The following is a 14384-nucleotide window of genomic DNA, read 5'->3' on the forward strand; positions in this document are numbered from 1 at the left end:
TGTTTCAGGGGAAAGCTCGGTTCGCGAGATGAGATCATATCCTTATGGAATGTAAGATATCTGAATTTTTCGTTTGTTATTATATTATATGATATATCTAGTTTTTTCTTTTTAAACTTTGGTTTTTGGATGCGAGAATTATGTGGAAAGATAAGTATTTAGTAGGTAGTGGGTAGTATGTAGTATGTAGTACTTTAATTTCAAATTTGAGAAGGAGAAGGAGAAGAAAGTAGAGGTAGGAGGTTTAATTTGTTGGTTGATGTTTGATACAGATATTGATATACTATGAATGTATGAAACATGTAATATAATGGGATAGAGATAAAAACAAAGTGAATAATATTTCAGGAAATCAATGAATTTAAATTTCTATATATTTGATTGATAATATGAGATGAATGACACTCGACTGATTCTAAATAACTAAAGCACACGATAGGAAAAGCCGCAGATGATGGATGCAGATAGATGTGAAATATAAAATAGGAAATATGAAACATGAAGTGAGTTTAGATGTTAACCAAGTTTCCATCTTTGTCGATCTCATTGCCTGCTTCGTCATATTGGGGATCGTAGGCATCGTATTCTGTATGAGGTGTTAGTGAATGGTTTTTTCTTTCTTTTTTTGTGCAACGCCAGGGAGATTTCTAGGGAGGTAGGTAGTAAAGAAATGGGGGAAAATACCTCTACGTGTTTTCTGAGCCTTTTTGTTGTCCTTCTTGTTTCGACGCTGGACGATGTTTCCCTTGGAATCAAGTTCGTCTCCTCTAGGAAAAAAAGTTAGTAATCATGTATTGATGCATTGTAGAGAAAAACGGGGATAGGAAAGTAAATACATACTGTGCATCATACTCTTCGTTGTCGTTATCGTTGTCGTTGTCGTTGTCGCTATCATTATCGTCGATTTCATTACCATTGGCATCATATTCGGTATCACGATCGATTAATTTTCCATTCTCGTCAATCTCATTGCCATAGGCATCGTAACCTGTATCTTTGGAATATGTTAGATGAAGTTTATGGGCTTGGTTTTGATAACTGGGAAGTTTACTCACCACGCTCAACCAAGTTGCCATTTGCATCAATTTCATTTCCGTCGGCATCGTAAGAACTGTCAGAGCGTGCCTCGGCTTTCTGTGGCTTCTTGCCCTTCTTGGCTATAAGATGTCAATATGGGGATGACCTCGAATAAGTGATCTTGTTTTACCATCTTTGGCCTTCTTGGCTCTCTTTTCGACCACGTTTCCATTCGCGTCGATCTCTTCGCCAGCAGCGTTGTATTCTGAATCTTGTTGCTGTCAGCAAGCTGTCTTAGGGTTGAAGAGATTAAAATCTTGATGGTTCTCACCACGCTCAACCAAGTTGCCATTTGCATCAATTTCATTTCCGTCCGCATCATAAGAACTCTCAGCGCGTGCTTCAGGTTTCTTGGCTATACAAATATCAGCCTCAGAAATCTGTGATCAGAACAGCTGGATCAACGTACGCTTCTTGCCTTTCTTGGCTCTCTTATCAATGGGATTTCCATTTTCATCGATTTCCTCACCATCCGCGTTATAGCCAGTATCTATTGATCTCTTAGTGGTTATTCAGGGATAAAGTGTCTGTGACAGGTTACTCACCACGTTCAACCAAGTTCCCGTTAGAGTCGATCTCGTTACCCTCTGCATCGTAGCCATTTTCACGAGCCACAATCCCGAACTCAGCTCTTGCCTCAATACCAGAAACCGAGCGAGCGACATTGGTAGCATCCATTGGCGCTGCCTGAACTGCCAACATGGCGCAGAAGGCCAAAATCAAACTTGCTGTTGAAGAACGCATCTTGAATATATAGGAAGTAATGTAAAGTAATTGAATGAATTAAGTTGTAATTGAAAATAAGTCAGACCAGCTGTTGAACAGTAAGAGATGAAAAAAGTGTATTGGGATAGTTTTGGAATGAAGATTGGGAAGAGAAGTGCGATATATATGTGTCAATTCCAAACGATCTTTTCCTCATTCTCCAAATAATCTCAAACGTCCGCCACCCAATACCAGCCTATGGGGCAAATTCAAAGATCAGACAGCATTGTATCTCATCATCAGGCGAAACAAATATGCAAACAGAGACAACCTCATTGGAAACACCTTTTGTCAGACTCTATACTCCTTGCGATAGCTCAATGGAGAAGCTCAGCATTACTAGTTGGTATGAACTTAAATAGGATCAATCGAGACGTGGAGATATGCAAGAAGTATCTGAGCACTTGAGATCTGATGATGTCTTTCGCAAGTATCTGTGCTTTGGTGGGAAGGCTTGAAACAACTGTGCGTAAAGCCATCACGGGATGGGAAAAGGTTGACTCACTCGTTTTACCTTTTCGCCTAACAAGCAATATCATAATGGGAAATTTCAGAAGCTCTGGGACATCTTCATTGATCATTGGTGACATACTTCTGTTACAAGCTAAGCCACATTCCTCCATGAAAAACTTCCGAAAATCGAAATACTATTCTTTGGACCCCTCAATCCCGAATTGCTTCATGTTACTACCTACTATTCTGTTCGTATCCATAACAAACAGCTAACGATATCAAAAATAACCTCCTAGAACCCCAGAGACCGGAACGATTGCGAAGAAAGGGAAAATTGGAATAAATCCCGTGAAAATGAGACTATGTATTAACAAGCACAACCCTCCTTCGAAGCATTATCTCTTGGTCCTGTCAAATTGACCCTAGACTGATCTTCCCCTCTTGCTGAACTTGCTTGTACACCCCCAGGTCCTCTAGCACCCTTCAGAGATGTCTCTGGGATGGCATTTGCGATTGCCGTGAAAACCTCCGTTACATTTGTGCCAAGCTTCGCAGAAGTTTCGAAGAACAATAATCCCTCTTCCTCAGCATATGACTTAGCCTCCGCAGTTGATACCTTTCGCGCATCTCCACCTGAGTCCTCGCCTTCGGCTGATTCCTCATCTCCTAAGTTATTATTTGAATCGTCGGATTCATTTGTTAGATCAAGCTTGTTGCCTACAAGCGCGATCACGATACCCGGCGATGCTTGTCTTTGAAGCTCTGCAACCCAATGCTTTGCTTTGATTAGTGACGTAGGTTTTGTAAGATCATAAACGACAAGGGCGGATTGAGCATTTCTATAGTACATAGGAGCAAGAGACGCGAAACGTTCTTGTCCGGCTGTATCCCAAATCTCGAATTTGATCGTTCTTGTTGGTAGGTTACATTTTTGCGTTAGAAAAGCAGCTGCGCCAACGACTATTAGTAAAGGTCGTATGTGTCTGGGGCAATACAGATGAAGATATACATACCTCCAATAGTAGGTTCCTTGTTTTCCTGAAAATCATTGTTCACGAATCGTAATACGAGGGAAGACTAAACAAAAGTCACCATGATGACCTATAATATAGGCATTCCAAATCTCTACATACCTTTCCAACGGCCGCCTCACCAAGGAGAACCAACTTGACGCTGGAACTTGGCTTTGGAGCCGATGTGGTTGAGTCTGCCATACGTCACAGATCCGGTTTGATATTGAGATGAGGGCTGTTGATTGTGTTTCTTGGACGCTAAAATGTATCTCCAAAATCGCGGATTATTATCGCGAGTGCTTTGTTTTGATACGATGATGTTTGAAAGATATCTCGAAAGAGTTTGAGTCTCTTTTCGCGGTTGATACCTTAGTAGATGTAAATAAGTACTAGGTAGGTAGGTAGGCTCGGTACGTAGGTAGCTCTGCTTTCGGAGGAAGTCTGATTATGAATGGAGGAATGGTGGATTAATGGATTAGTATGATGGACCAAATCAAGATCCTGGCTAGTTTTTGGGGCCGATTAGCGCCGGAACTCATTGCTCTCATTTCACCGACCAATATTTTAATTTTTTTGATTTTGATTTTGACTTTGATTCTCAAGCTTGAAGAATTAATTGGACAGTTTCATCATCACATTTTCACAACTACAATAAAGTCTCACAAAATGGCAAAAAGAAAAGCTGAATCGCAAGATCAATTTGTCACTAAAAATGGCACAAAAAAGGTCAAACAAGAACCTACCACAAAGGTCGAAAAGGTCGAAAAGACGACAATGATGTTAGATGATAGCGATTCTAGCAGCGAGGACGATACCACTGGAGGTGCCCCGCTTGAATCTGGATTCAAGGTCAATCAAGACTACGCGAAGAGATTTGAGCATAACAAGAAACGTGAAGAGCTTCAAAGATGTGAGTGAATTTGGTTGCAAAGGTTGTCGACTTGGTTAACTTATCATTTCCTTAGTGGAGGAGAAGTACACAAAAAAACCGGGACCAACAGTTGGAAAGAATGGCGAGAAGAAATACGGCGACAAATATGATGAGGACTCTTCATCGTCAGACGATGAAGATGAAGATGATGAAGGATTTCTAGCGACCGAGGATTTAGACAAGGAGATCTCAGCTACGTTACAAGCACTCCGTTCGAAAGACCCTCGGGTGTATGACGAAAAGGTCACATTTTATACTCCAATTGATGAGGACGCGGAGGAAGGAACCATGACAGAAAAGAAGGAGAAGCCTATGTATCTGAAAGATTATCATCGAGAGAATTTGTTGGCGGGTCATGTAGGTGGGGAGGAAGAGGAGAACGTTCCACAAACATTCGCTCAAGAACAAGAGGCTTTGAAAAGGAAGATTGTTGGCGAAATGCATGCAGCTGCGGAAGATGGATCCGATTCGGACGAGGATGAAGGATTTCTTGTGAGGAAAGATAAAAAACCCGAGCTTTCAAGTCAAGGCATCCATCCATCCAGGGCTTCAAAGGTTGAAGTTGATGTCGCTATTGCCGACAAAGATCCGGAGACATTTTTATCAAACTTCATGGCAGCTCGCGCATGGGTTCCCAGCGACGGTACACGCTTCCAACCAATGGAATCTGACGACGAGGAAGATGACACCCGAGCCGAGCAGTTTGAGGCAGCTTACAATTTACGATTCGAGAATCCTGAAGGAAGCAATGAGATGTTGAAATCATATGCCAGAGATGTCATCGCCGCAAAATCCGTTCGTCGTGATGAGGTCAGCGGCAGGAAAAAGCAAAGAGACGCTGCAAGAGAGAAGAAAGAGGCTGAAAAGAAGGAGAGGGAGGAAGAAAGGGCGCGATTGAAGCGCTTAAAGATTGAAGAAATGGAGGAGAGGCTCCAAAAAATCAAGAAGGCTGCAGGAATAAGTGGTAAAACCTTGAAAGATGAAGAATGGGCTCAATTCTTAGATGCAGCCTGGGATGATGACAATTGGGAGGCTGAGATGAACAGGCGCTTTGGAGATAGCTATTACGCTGAGCAGGAAGGGGGATCCGATAGTGATGATGAAACACAAGGGAAAAAGAAGAAGGTGAAGAAGCCAAAATGGGACGACGATATCGACATTAAAGACCTCATTCCTGATTTCGATGATGAAGAAGCCTCGAAACCAACTTTTTCGCTATCGGATTTGGAGGATGACGAGGAAGAGAACTCCGACGATGAGGAGGGATCGTCCAAGAAATCGAAAAGTAATAAAGAACGACAACTGGAGAAGCAAGCCAAAAAGAAAGCGGCGCGCTTGGAAAGGAAAAAGATTGAGGATCTTGTGGACAGTAAACTTGATGTCGATCTCTCATTGGCTTCCAAGAAGGCATCAGTGTTCAGATATCGCGAAACTTCACCCACCTCATTTGGTTTAACAGCTAGAGATATTCTAATGGCACCCGACTCATCTCTCAACGAATTTGCTGGCTTAAAGAAGATGGCCACCTTCAGAGATGCTGAAAAGAAACGCAAAGACAAAAAGCATCTCGGTAAAAAAGCTAGGTTAAGACAGTGGAGAAAGGAGACTTTCGGTAACGAGGATGGTCCGGAAATTATTATTGGTCCTGATGCTGGAGAAAGAGCAGATACTATGGAAGGTGTAGAGATACCAGAAAAGAAGAAGAAGAAGAGGTCAAGAAAGAACAAGGGAGCTGTCGGAAAAGCTACAGCTGAAGAGTAATTGGATTTTATATGAATAGGACCACGAATGTAAGAGTTGTGGTGTTTATTAATAGATTTCACCAAGGTGGAACATCTTAGCACAAATTTTGAGCAATGTCTCTAGTCTTTAATTGCACTAGGGTCGCAATCCATTTTAAGCCCAAAATTGATATTAGTCTGTATGTTTTTGAACAATGATTATCCTACGACGATTTCTGCAAATCAATAATCAAGGAGATATAACCTTGATTTAGATGCCGGATTTGGTGGTGGGCCGGGAAAGGAAAACACCCTCGTACACTAATCAATGCATGCGTTCTGATGAGACATGCTGAGCCGGAAAGGAAAACATTAATCGATATTAAAAATAATTTCCTTCTGGAACTTTTGGAATTGGGAGTCAGGAAGCTTGATGAATTCATTATAGTTCCCTACATAGAATTTTATCTCTATATATAACATCTCAAAGTACTTAATGTAGTATAAACATTGTAGACTTACATACTTCTCTATTGGAGTTTGATGTTTTCTTGTGAGTTGTGTTGAAAGATAATAAGCCCCTGGCACTTTCCCCAGACATCTCATCTCACCACCAAAATAACCCACCTGCAACCCAAACTTCCGTGCTGCCTCTTAAATCGCAACTTCGAATTCCTATGATAAAATCCATCTGCAGCTTTATGGCATAATGAGGTCTGGTTTTATTCTATCTCTTACTCTTCTTAGAGTTTAATTAACATGTCGGACTTTGTGCCCCCCCTTATACCACAGCTCAATAGGCAATTGAGCTTGATACCAGTAGGCTTAAAGGAAGCAGCCCTCGATTCACCAACCTTTCGCGCGACTGCAGTTCACTTCTCTGATCAAGTAGAGATACTTGAAAAATGGCTCGACGCCTACGTAAGATCTATTACCAAACTCGTTCACGATGCTTTGTCATTGGAGGAAGCATTCAATAACTTTCTCTTTCGATCGATTCCTCCTGCGAACGTTTCCGAAGCCGTCCTCGATCATGACTATACTCTGCTGGCAATGCAGAGATTTGGGGAAGGGTCCAAGGAATGGTGGTCGCAGATCATGACAGGTACCAGGAAAATCGATACGAATATATGCGAGCCCATCAAAGCATTCATGGCTTCTGAGCTACGGAATTTCAAAGACGCCCGACGATATTTAGAGCAATCGCAGAAGACATTTGATTCTACGCTAGCGAGATACGTGGCTCAGTCAAAAACAAAAGAGCCTTCAGCGCTGCGAGAGGATGCTTTTCAAGTACACGAAACGAGAAAGGCATATCTAAAAGCATCTTTAGACTTTTGTCTGCTTGCACCCCAACTACGATATACAATTGATAAATTACTTGTGAGGGTATCGACTGATCAATGGAGGGAGATGAAAAAGTCAAGAGAGGTCTCTTCATTACATCTTGCGAAATGGAATGGTGAAATGGATCGTGTGCGAGGGTGGAGCAAAGAAATGGAGGCTGGTGAGGCAACTTTCCGACGTGAACTGCAGCTTGCCAGGCGAGATATTGCGGAGACTGCATCTCAAGCCACAAAACCTTCCAGAGAATTAGAGGACTATAATCTTTCCACAGTTGCCTATCTTGGCTCGAGAGGTCCCTCAACGGTCAGTATTCTACCTCACAGTAAGCAGACGGACCGAACTGAGAAACAAGACTGGCTATTTCTAAGGACAATATCTGGTAAACCGGCAAGAACTGTATGGGTTCGTCGCTGGTTTTATGTTAAAGATGGTATCTTTGGTTGGCTAGTTCAAGGGATACAGTCAGGAGGAGTCGAGGAGAGTGAGAAGATTGGTGTCCTCCTTTGCAATGTGAAACCAGCTGTCCAGGAAGATCGAAGATTTTGCTTTGAAGTCAAAACTAAGAATCAAACAATTTTGGTTCAAGCCGAGACTCAGGCTATCCTCATGGAATGGCTCGAAGCTTTTGAACTTGCAAAAAATAAAGCTCTCGAGGCTAGTGCGAACCCTAGAACTCTCCGTGCTGGAGGAATCGATCCTGCATTCGCTATAACCCCGCCCTCCATTCCAGAATTTGCTGCCAAAAATGCAGACGGTCAAATTTCATATGGGAGTGAAGATCCGCCTGAAAGGTCCGGTACGTTACCTCTGCCTGGCATAGAGTTTGTAGGAAGGAATAGTTCTGATATCGTCCCTGCCCGTCGTTCCGTCACTTCGAGAGAAGAGGGCGAGACTAGTCGAGAGCATGCTGCCAGAATCATGCAAAAACTGGATTTGCATAGAAAGTCGACAAGCATGCAGTCAAGTGAACCTCCAAGTGCACCACAATCCGCTGCAGGTGGTATCGCCGGCTTGATATCATCAAGTCATGCGATTCTTCCGGTTTCTACGGCTTCAAATACAACGACCACCGCTAATACTCTTCCCAATCCACAAATTACACTGCAATCACCAACTCAAGATTATACTGCAAGTACTTTAGCACCGTCGACACTCATAAACCCACCCGCTCCTACAAATTTGAGCAAATCGGCAGTAATTGTTAGCGGAGAGCGAGGAATCGGTGTCAGTCAGAGCGATGCCAGCGGAGGAATTTCCAGTGGTATCATGGCCAATTTATGGGGCAGTAGCAACTGGGGATATATTAATCGTCTTGAGAAAGGAGAGGTTAGAATTCCAAGTTTTGGAATTCGCTCTGCACCTGGAAGTCCACGCATAAAGCCGTTAGAACCATCTCCTAAGATAGGTACGGACGAGAATTTGAAACCCGATGGACATGGGTCTGCAAAAAGCCCCATTAGTCCATCAACTGATTCTTTATCAACACCAGTTCCCTCGACCGCGACCCACCGAAAATCCGCCAGTGCTAGTATCGATATTGAAGTTGCGCGTGCAGCGAGTCAATCTGCTTTCAAACCAGAAGCATATCCCAGCAACTACCCAATACAGCTGAAGACCCAAGATGCACAATTCAGAATCTTATTTCAGGATGTTCCGCGGGAAGACAAAGTCATACTTGTCTTCCGTGCGACTTGGAATCCAAATGAACAGCATGATTTTCCTGGAAGAGTTTACGTCACTCAAAAAGACATATACTTCTATAGCCATCATTTAGGACTTGTTTTGATAACTGGTGTTAAGTTAGCTAGTATTAGTGAGGTTACAGCGGCTCCGGGCAGAGATTGTGACTTCTTATTTCTTCATCTCCTCGATACTTCACTGGATACAGGATTTACTAGGATCACCATCAAAACATTCCTAGAACCACTTCGATTGCTACAATCGAGGTTAAATTTCTTGGTTGATATAAACCAAGCTGAGAATCCAATGAGCTTGGAAGATATCATGACAGCATTAATCAAAATGGAGCACGAAGACCCTACTAGAAGTCCTAGCATGGAAAGTTGGGAAGACGTTGATGTTAATACACCAGCCGATGATGGAACAACTCTGGGTCATTCCCATAGTCGTAGAGATCGTGACCTTAGGGCTTCGTTGCATGTTGAACGTACACTGAATTTCAATAGAAAAGGGAAGGATGTGCAAAAGTTCCAGCTCCCTTCTCAACCTGTTATTTATGAACCACCCGACATGCAACGAAAGACAGTCGAGCGAGAATTTGGCATTAGTCCGAAGGCACTCTTCCACCTCATGTTCGGCGACAAAAGCGCAGTATTTCAACTACTTTACCATGAACGAAGAGCGACAAACATTGCTCAGGGCCCTTGGATTCATCTCGACGGAAATCACATGCGTCGGGACTTTGAGTTTCAGACTGACTACATTGATTCCTGGCGAAGATCACGACAAGCAAATGTTGTCGATTATCAGGTTATCGACGTCATGAACGATCATGTATGTTATGTTGTTACGGATTTCAAGACCCCTTGGCATCTACCACATTTCCAAGATTTTATGCTGGTCTCCAAAATTGTTATTACTCATATCGCCAAATCAAAGTGCAAGCTGGCGATCTTTACAAAAGTTGAATGGTCCAAGTCTCCCAAAATTGGCAAAGGTCTTGTTGAAAGACAGGCTTTAGACGACTGTGCAATGGATGCTGAGGATTTAGTCGATGTTATAGCTGATCAAGTTCGAAAGTTGGGGCCTAACAGTAGGACGAAGAAAGCTATTCATATTTACGGGCATGTGGGCCATCAGACAACGGTCTCACTTTTCGCGGCCAACGACGCAAGCCAGTCAAAAAGACCACAAATCAAGCAACGTACACTCACAAACATGTTACTTGAGACACTAAGCTCGTTTGGTGAAAGTGTTATATCTTCAGTAATGATGTGGACTTTTGCGGTGTTCCGATCTATATGGAAAATCTCAAGCGCACACACTATTCTCTTGATCGCATTGTTTTTGAGTATTTTGATAAATGCATTCCTTACTGGCCGTGATACATCAGAATGGTGGACAGAACGAAATGCAGCAAGGTTCATGAATAGGATGGGAGTTGGGCCAAATCCAAGCATGAGCAAAGCGATTTACATGAAGGATCTCGACGAAGCTGTGAACAATCTATCGACATTTCATAATCGTCACCAGAGCAAATGGTATGTATTGTTACCACAAAACTATTAATATAGACTAATACCTTTCAATAGCTACACACAATTCATGGAAATTGCAAATGTTACAGATCTTGACGCTCCTTATGCAATGGCAGGGACACCATTCAGCAGGACGTCAACACAATCGACAGCTAAGAGACTTCGGAGAACCCGTCAGAACCTGGGTTCATACCGATATGACCTATTGATCGCTATGAGAGTGGTCAACAATATCGAGAGAAACGTGCTAGAAGCGGAATGGGAGAATTGGCTTCTGGATGAAAACATGAGGTGCAAACAAGCTCAAATGATGTTGCGAGACAATCGAGCAAATACCCTGCCAATTAGTAAAATTAAGGGGCTTCCAAGCCAAAAAGTTCTCCAGGGGGAGGATAATATGAACGAACTTAGGGAATGGCATCAAGAGTATTGCGGCAGCTGTAAAGCAGAGCAAGATTTACTCACACGTGGAGGGGAAAATGAAAAATTTGGTTAACGGCAGTAAATATGTATACACTGCAAAAACTTTGAGCATCATTAATTCGATTACCGGCAGCATATCTATTGAGCGAGGCGTTGGGTACAACATTATTGGATTTTGCTGGATGGACAGAATTGTTTCTTGCATTGGCCAGCGGTTGGTTGACTGTATATTGAAGGACTCGCGTTACATAGATGAAACTCATAAACATGTAGTATATTCTAAATACCTTTTATATCTTGATTCTTGTCTGATTTGGCTTGGTTAAACACACCAATACTAATAGGATGTTATTTTTATTAACTCCCAGGATATTCTGCGCTTGCCAGCTTTATATAAGAAAATGGACGGCCATTTAACCCTATCATTTTCTATCAAGGTGTATAGAGTACAGCAGTGATCTCAACTTCATCTTCACTCATAAATATTGTCGTTGAGAATAATGACATTAGTAACGAATTTGGACAACAAGTTCTTATAAGCAACAGACCTATATAGAGTTGAGTCGCGCATCTTTCTCCGTCATGTGTGCAAGCTCTTTGTAAAATACGCATATTTGGTGTTTAAGATTAAGTCAGAAAGCAAGGGGAATTCGAAGACGTAGTGGCCAGTACTACATCACAAATTCTCATCTTCATTCTATTAAACCCGTTAGTTCTTTCTGGACTGATTCTACTTTTGAAAATACCCGGTTCCATCACCTTCTCGCCCGATTTATCACCAAACGCAATATTCACAAGAGGGGGCTATAGAATCAACGGGTAATTCAAGTAGAAATTCAAGTCCAAGCCTGGATGGATGATAGCGAGCGCTACGAAGCGTTTAAAGACGCTGTTTCTGTTCTTGCTGCCATCTTGCCACCAGGTAACCTTTCCAGCCAGGCACATAAGAGTTGAGAGCTTTGTCGGGACATACTACCGCATTTAGAAGGATTTATCAGCTCTATACTGAGGACTCCAGTTTGTGGGAGCGGTATGAGGTCGACCCAAGGTTCCTTATACTCTTGAACGATGCAGCAGTGTAAGCGTTACTGAACAGTTAACGGATACATAAATGCTAATCCGTTTCCATTGGCAGCTATCTTCATGAACGAGGATTCTTTTTCAAGGACAAAGTTTACTTAAAATTTGCCCTAGCTCTATGTCAACGAGCTAATTTATCTGAGAGCTTTTGGTCGGTGATATGCATCTTAGGATGGGTGCATTATCAGATGGGATCAACGACGCTGAAGCTTGTCTGAGCATAACATCTACCCAATGAAAAGAGAGAGATGCTTGACAAAAGGATTCTGATGACTTGGTTTGCTTGTAGTCTTTTTGATTGTTGATCGACTGGCAATATGAGGATAACATGTTTGACTTGACATGACCTGACTTGAGTTGATTTAACTTCTATATCTACGGTGATGCATCGACTATATTCATAGTACTCGAGAATATATAATTCCAAAACCGTCCGAGGTTCTATTTGAGTAGATGATTATCCGTTATTCTTAGACCTCTCACAGTATTGGAAAGTAGATCGAACTTAAAGGGTGTATGATGTTACGAGGTTTGCCGTCTAGATCACGTGGAAGTGCTCTAGACTCTCGAGGTGGTTTATAACTAGGCGTCAAGCAAGGACTTAAGTAATGACAATAATGATATGCAACTCGTAACTAATAGTAGAGTATACTAAATGATTGATCTTGAGCACGAAGCTCTATACAAAGGAAATCCATCTTGATTATATAGACCTTCATGCCTATCGTTCCTTCGGTCCCTTCGATCCCTTCGTACGTGGTCATATGATACGAGGCCAGAAGCCGTCGTAACACCAATATAGTGTGACGGAAAAGTCGTAAACGGAGTCAATTCAATTACTTAGAATCTAAAACTAAAGAACTAAGAAGATTCTAAGTAAGAAGGTCTTTATATACAGGGCTAGTGCATGTGAGCCACTAGTGGGTAACAACCGTCACGTAACATATAGCCTCAGTTCTGCCCTATCAGCTTCTCACTATTCCCTGTGTAAGGTCATTCCTTTTAACAATTATTATAATTTTATATAAAGAATAAAGAATTTATATTTTTAAATCTAATAGATGTTCAAACTGAGTTGTTTGGAAGTAGTAGTATTATTAGATGTAGGTTAAACTAAGGATCTAAGTTACAGTAATGGTAGAATTGAAGATATTCCCAATTATGGTCCGTGCACCATAATGGTCATATGACCTCAATTCTAGGCCCATAATGACCTTAATTTCAACAATAGACTTAAATATATAATAAATGTTATATTATTATAATAACAACAAAGTTTTTCTTTAATTTTGTTTTCACAACTTTATAATAAATAAGATTAAAAAAACTCAGAATTTTTGAACATGGTATTAGCTTAGAGTCCCAGATATGAGTTCGGACTCGGACTCGGATATGGGATCGCATTCCCATTCGTATTCGGATTCGGATTTAGCTATATAAGGGCTGAAATTTTACAGACTGCCTCTAGTTCCGACTAGCTTCAAGATTCTTAATTAAATAAAATCATACAAAAAGGGGTTCCAAATGGTAAAATATGTCTGATGAGCTGTGTGGTACGGGTTGAACATTCTCTAACATTTTTGTAGACAAAACAAGAATCTCAAAGGTAAATAATGGACAAGTAAAATTTAATCACTTGACTAGCAGTATCTAATATTCATTACAATGCACCCCACTTTTCCATGGAAAAGTCATGCATTTGTTTCCATCTTTGGAATTCCCATGCGAAGACTTTGAGTTCGGTGCGCGTGCTAGTGTCTGTGGCTAAGAGATGACGTCGATCGTTCTGGAAATCTAGTTTCCACTCAAAAAGTTAAAGCTAGACCAATCATATTGTCCGGTCTGAGTGTAACCCCGCAATAGCTTAATGGGTATTTCCAGTTTCAATGCCTTTTTCTGATTTATTTACCACTGAATATTGGTCGTGTGTAAGAATGATGTATTGATTGATGTTCTATTTGTATTATACATATTCCATACTTATCCACACTAGCTTAAAGGGGTAGCTGTACATACATCCAAGTACTTACTCTCTTATCAAATTCATACCCTTTGTTGAATGCCATCACTCTGTTTGAAACACAGATTGTTCCTGCATGCTACCTTTGCGATTTACTGAGCTTAATGCATAATACATTACATTCCTACTCTATTCACGATAACTAATCAAAGACCAAGCATCTAGTTCGCCATATTGCCTCTCAAAACTTCAAGACGACGATCAAAAGAGCTCTAGTTTTAACTCCTTGGAAAATATCTAGCCCGCATCTCGACGGCCTTCGTTACGGCCTCGCATTAGATTCACCAAGAAATCCCACACTTTATTGAACAAGAGAAATCCGAACTAGCAAACGAA

General features: G+C 41.6%; 5 protein-coding genes across 5 annotated transcripts; 2 read left to right on the forward strand and 3 right to left on the reverse strand.

Moving 5' to 3' along the window:
- Positions 1–509: 509 nt before the first annotated feature.
- On the reverse strand, positions 510–1821 carry SS1G_07404 (predicted protein; the record flags this gene model as incomplete). The annotated part of the gene is made up of 8 exons (XM_001591907.1): positions 510–586; positions 685–767; positions 841–988; positions 1056–1157; positions 1208–1282; positions 1349–1432; positions 1487–1567; positions 1623–1821. The coding sequence occupies 8 exons, from the start codon at positions 1819–1821 to the stop codon at positions 510–512; spliced, it is 849 nt and encodes a 282-aa protein (XP_001591957.1).
- An 841-nt stretch (positions 1822–2662) lies between these two features.
- On the reverse strand, positions 2663–3509 carry SS1G_07405 (conserved hypothetical protein; the record flags this gene model as incomplete). Its single annotated transcript, XM_001591908.1, has 3 exons — positions 2663–3243; positions 3309–3372; positions 3429–3509. The coding sequence occupies 3 exons, from the start codon at positions 3507–3509 to the stop codon at positions 2663–2665; spliced, it is 726 nt and encodes a 241-aa protein (XP_001591958.1).
- Positions 3510–3974: 465 nt separating this feature from the next.
- Positions 3975–6000, forward strand: SS1G_07406 (hypothetical protein; the record flags this gene model as incomplete). Its single annotated transcript, XM_001591909.1, has 2 exons — positions 3975–4218; positions 4274–6000. 2 exons carry the CDS (start codon positions 3975–3977, stop codon positions 5998–6000), a joined length of 1971 nt encoding a protein of 656 aa, XP_001591959.1.
- Positions 6001–6719: 719 nt separating this feature from the next.
- On the forward strand, positions 6720–11021 carry SS1G_07407 (hypothetical protein; the record flags this gene model as incomplete). The annotated part of the gene is made up of 2 exons (XM_001591910.1): positions 6720–10528; positions 10580–11021. 2 exons carry the CDS (start codon positions 6720–6722, stop codon positions 11019–11021), a joined length of 4251 nt encoding a protein of 1416 aa, XP_001591960.1.
- An 807-nt stretch (positions 11022–11828) lies between these two features.
- SS1G_07408 (hypothetical protein) lies at positions 11829–12358 on the reverse strand (the record flags this gene model as incomplete). Its single annotated transcript, XM_001591911.1, has 3 exons — positions 11829–11875; positions 11922–12006; positions 12260–12358. 3 exons carry the CDS (start codon positions 12356–12358, stop codon positions 11829–11831), a joined length of 231 nt encoding a protein of 76 aa, XP_001591961.1.
- Positions 12359–14384: the final 2026 nt, after the last annotated feature.

This window comes from Sclerotinia sclerotiorum, genomic scaffold (assembly GCF_000146945.2).
Source record: "Sclerotinia sclerotiorum 1980 UF-70 scaffold_9 genomic scaffold, whole genome shotgun sequence".
Lineage (NCBI taxonomy): Eukaryota > Fungi > Ascomycota > Leotiomycetes > Helotiales > Sclerotiniaceae > Sclerotinia > Sclerotinia sclerotiorum.